The 4,517-nt window shown below is 33.5% G+C and overlaps 1 protein-coding gene across 1 annotated transcript; it reads left to right on the top strand.

Moving 5' to 3' along the window:
- Nucleotides 1–1,127: 1,127 nt before the first annotated feature.
- Nucleotides 1,128–4,255, top strand: LOC113754531 (type IV inositol polyphosphate 5-phosphatase 9). The gene is made up of 7 exons (XM_027298979.1): nt 1,128–1,300; nt 1,546–1,653; nt 1,773–2,097; nt 2,501–2,685; nt 3,461–3,569; nt 3,732–3,883; nt 4,012–4,255. Exons 1-7 carry the CDS (start codon nt 1,128–1,130, stop codon nt 4,253–4,255), a joined length of 1,296 nt encoding a protein of 431 aa, XP_027154780.1.
- The last annotated feature ends 262 nt before the right edge of the window (nt 4,256–4,517 follow it).

Genomic DNA, 4,517 nt, shown 5'->3' with positions numbered 1-4,517 from the left:
ATACTAATGTACAAAATGCATGGTGGGCTCTTTTGTCTCTTTGTATGGACAAAAAAAAATAGGTATCTTTTGTTAAATTGAAAACTCTTAGCATAGCTTGGAGAGCCGCTAGGAGAAACTGGACTCTTCTTCTTTTTCAACATGAGTATTCTTCCTAACAACAACTTTGGCCCTGCCTAAAAAAATAAAAATACAATTTTGGCTCTATTTTCAAATGACCAACACAATGGCCTATTGATACAACTTAAAGATGAATTTCCCTTTTATTATTATTATTAATATTCAAATATTTTTGATTGAGAAATTAAATTATTTCAATAGAATGAAGAAGCTTAGACCCCACACCACTTTTTTTTTTTTGGAGGGAGGTAATTTAGGTCCTACCCACTTGCTTTAGTTTTAATGTATCTTGGAACCACATATTATATCCCTTTCAAATCACTCCCAACAAACACAAAATTTTAAGGCTGTGGAGGCCCCTTTTCGTTTGCAATTTTTTACTGGTTAACAGTGTGATTATCCCAACCAATTAGCTTCACCAAAAGGAAAATAATGAGGCTGCAAAGAGACCTACATTTCTCTCTTTCTACTATAAAAAACCATCATCATGCACGTCACTTTGCTATGCTTCTTTTATTCCATCTTGCTCAAGTGGCTGCATCCCCAGCATGATCTTCCCTTCTCCTTATATGTAGCAGACCTTTGTCCTCCAAGTCAGCTTTCTCCTGTTGAGAGTATTGACTGATTTTCTTCCATTGCTACCAAATGATCATGCCAAGAAGAAAGGGAGAAGTAAGCTTCATTTCTCTTTCTCTTGATCTTCATTTCCCCCCCACTATGAGCTTGTTTCTTGTTCTCTGTGTGTGTGTGTGTGTTGTTTAGCATATGACTATATGCAGCTAATGCTTCTAGTGAAGCATTCTATCTATCAATTTATTTCCTCCTCTCTTTTTTCTTCTTTTTTTTTTTTCCTTTTTTTTTCTGGGTTTTCCCTGGGGGCGTAGTTCAATTTTTTTTTTGGATATGTTTTGCATGACTAGAAAATAGTCATGGTTGCAATGGAAAGAATGTTTATATTTTTATCTTTATGTATGGTTCAGTAAAAAGTTTTTTTTTTTTTGAAGGTCATGTGGCCAAGATTAATAGCAAGTAAGATCCTGAGCAAAAGGGTTGGAAGCAACAATTTTGTTGCAGATTTTCCAAGTGATACAGAAACTTGGTTAGAACTTCCTTCTCTAAATAAAAAATATCTGAGCTCTGGCAACATCTTACCTGATCATGAAGAGACCGAAACCTACAAGTAAGAAATTAGCTATTCTCTCGGCAGCCCCAGATTACTAATCTGGAGCTGCAAATTTTATTTTTTGTGACAATCAAAAACATTTATGGAAAGAAAAATGTTCAGCCACTTTCTTGCTATATACGTTATTGGAGATTAAATGTTGTGTATTTTTTTTTTTAAGGTTGTGGAGTGTTGACTAAATTATACCGTTTCCAATCTTTTGGTATTGAATTTCAACTTCTAAATGTTTTTGTTTTCCGAAGGATTTTTGCTAGTACGTGGAACGTTGGCGGTGTTGCACCTACCAATGATTTGAATATGGATGATTGGTTAGAAACATGCAACACAACTTGTGACGTCTATGTTTTTGGGTAATTTCTCATATCCTAGTGAATTTCAATAAAAATTAATCATCCAGTGAGAATTATCGTTAAGCTAATTAGCAATCCCGCTGCATGAAGGTTTTTCTATGATACAACTTTTATTTCAGGTTTCAAGAAGTTGTGCCTCTGAGGGCTGCAAACGTTTTTGGCTGTGAGAACAAGAAGATTACCATGCAATGGAATTCCATAATCAGAGAAGCACTGAACAAGAAAGAGTGCAAAGAGAAAAAAGGCCAAAATTCGTCATCCTCTGGTGATTGGAACTCTTTTGAGAGTGAGAAAAGTGATTCACAAAAGTTCAGATGTATCATCAGTAAGCAAATGGTTGGAATATTGATTTCAGTTTGGATTCGAAGTGATCTTCTTTCGTTCGTTCGGAACCCTAGTGTTTCATGTGTAGGCTGTGGCATCATGGGATGTCTAGGAAATAAGGTAATGATCCAAAATTCATCCAAATTGTGGCTGCTAATGCTGATGAAAATTTTCATCTTTATGTTATATTTTTTATCCACTTTTCAGCAAAAGATACACTTATGTATAATTTCCCTTGTGATTGGAATTCCTTTTCTTGAAAATTATGCACCACTTGCTTGGTAGATCAGTCATCATGTGGTCCCTCCAAACAATTTTCCCCCTAAAAACAAGAGCTTGTTATGGAACTCTTGAAATTTATTCCAATGAGGATTTAGTTTAAGTAGATCGTTTGTCTCTCGAACTTCCAAACTTTTTTAAGTTGTAAAAAATATTATTGAACATACGAGAGATATCGATGTATTTTTATGAAAAGATAGACTTATATTTTGCTTCCATTTTGCCTACAAATTTTTGGTTGCAGGGCTCTGTCTCAGTTAGATTTCGGTTACATGAAAAAAGCTTCTGCTTTGTATGCAGTCATCTAGCTTCAGGAGGAAGAGGAGGAGATGAAAAGTATAGGAATTCAAATGCTGCTGAAATTTTGTCTCGAACGATCTTTCCTAGGGGCCCTTCTCTTGATTTGCCAAGAAAGATTCTAGACCACGAGTATGTTAATGCTAACTACATTTAGCATATATCTAAGAATAGTCCAAAATTGATTCATAATAGACAGGTCCCTCTGATAAATAAGTGTCATATTTAAAGAAAAAAAATCATGAAATAAGATACAAATAACTAATTGATTGCCAATTATTGGTGCTTTATGAGTTAATTATTGTCGTTATCGATTCTAGCCACCAATACAAAATAAGTAATGACAGATATATGATCATGTTAATCTCCTTTCTTTCATATTATCGGTTTGTTTAACGGGTGACCGTCTGTTAAGATATATTTTAAGTGTTATATTTTGAAAATATAAGATTAACTAGAGAAAGTAAATAAATACAAGAGAGAGTTAACAAGATTATATAAGGAAGATATCTATAAATGTAAGAGAGTATAATAATTATTAGTGTGTGTTTATATATGATAGGTTAAATGAATACTAAATGTGTTAACGAGTGCCTAAGCGTGGCACCGGTCGGAAAAACCCTTTCATTATTGTATCTTACTTCATTTCTCTCTTTAAATATTACAAGACCATAGTGAATAAAATAGCGGCAGCCAAACCAACAGGAAAACATGACTTGCGCAGTTGGTATACCATCTAATACCTGAAAAGGGAAAAACACTTCATAAGCAGGCTTGACTTACTATATATATATATATATTATATCCCAAAATTGATTTTCCATATGGTAAAAAAAAATTAATTTGGAACTACTTGAAAATTTTTTGTGACATCATTTGTAACCTAACATGATATGACTTTATGCAGTCGGGTGGTTTGGCTTGGAGACCTGAACTACAGAATTTCCTTACCAGAGTCAGATACGAGATTATTAGTGGATAAGGAAGAGTGGAATGCTTTGTTAGAAAATGATCAGGTAATCGAGGAAATAAATAAAATAATTATTTTTTTTTGTGCTGATTATTTTCGAGTAAATCTAAAACTTGCAAATCATCTCGAATGGTGAAAATAATGCTGATTATCAGTTAAGGGTATTTAATATCTGATGATATGTTTCCAAATTTTACATGGGATGTAGCTGAGGACGAAACTCAAGGATGGACAAGTATTTGAAGGCTGGCAAGAAGGAACAATTGAATTTGCTCCTACATACAAATATTGCCCGAATTCTGATAGCTATTATGGCAATTTTGGAAGCAGAAAAGGTGACAAGAAACGGTCCCCGGCTTGGTATGTACATATCTGACATAGCTCCTCATTTTTGGTTCAATTATTCAGTTTGCATGAGTACAGGTTTTTTTTTTTTTTTTTTTTTTCTGTTTTTGATGTAATGATTAACAATTATTTTACCATGTTAGGTGTGATAGGATAATATGGTTTGGAGAAGGGTTGAAGCAACAGCTATATGCCAGAGGTGAATCAAAATTGTCTGATCATAGGCCAGTGAAGGCAATTTTTAGCACAGAAATGAAAATTTCAAGAAAATTGAAGGAATTTCAGAGTTTCTTTTGGTCAGAAAGGTTTGAGCAAATGACACACAGTTTCGACATACATTCAGCAGATGACTTTCAATGTAATGCAAGAGCAAGCTTACAAATTTGAGAAACAATTTAGTAATGTATATGTGATACATAGGGTATATTAATTATATATATATATATATATATATATATATAGGATTTAAAACAAAGTAAAAGAAAGGAGAACACGGGAAGCTATAGTTTATTCTTAAAAACTATGGTGATCAGTGTACAGTGGTTTTGTTTATCTTTTTCACCTTGTTTGTTTGCAGCCACAAAGTTGTCAAAATCATCCTATCCTTTTCAATGTTATAATTATAAAATAGCAATGTTTGTTTTGGTCC

This window comes from Coffea eugenioides, chromosome 11 (assembly GCF_003713205.1).
Source record: "Coffea eugenioides isolate CCC68of chromosome 11, Ceug_1.0, whole genome shotgun sequence".
NCBI classification, from domain to species: Eukaryota; Viridiplantae; Streptophyta; class Magnoliopsida; order Gentianales; family Rubiaceae; genus Coffea; species Coffea eugenioides.
This window is presented reverse-complemented; position numbering and strand designations above follow the sequence as displayed.

Excerpts from the sequence above, each read along its gene's own strand:
- LOC113754531 (XM_027298979.1), top strand. The coding sequence starts at position 1,128 with ATGTGGCCAAGATTAATAGCAAGTAAGATCCTGAGCAAAAGGGTTGGA. Across the intron at positions 1,301-1,545 it reads GAAGAGACCGAAACCTACAA|GATTTTTGCTAGTACGTGGA; the intron begins GTAAGAAATTAG and ends TGTTTTCCGAAG. Across the intron at positions 2,098-2,500 it reads TGGGATGTCTAGGAAATAAG|GGCTCTGTCTCAGTTAGATT; the intron begins GTAATGATCCAA and ends TTTTGGTTGCAG.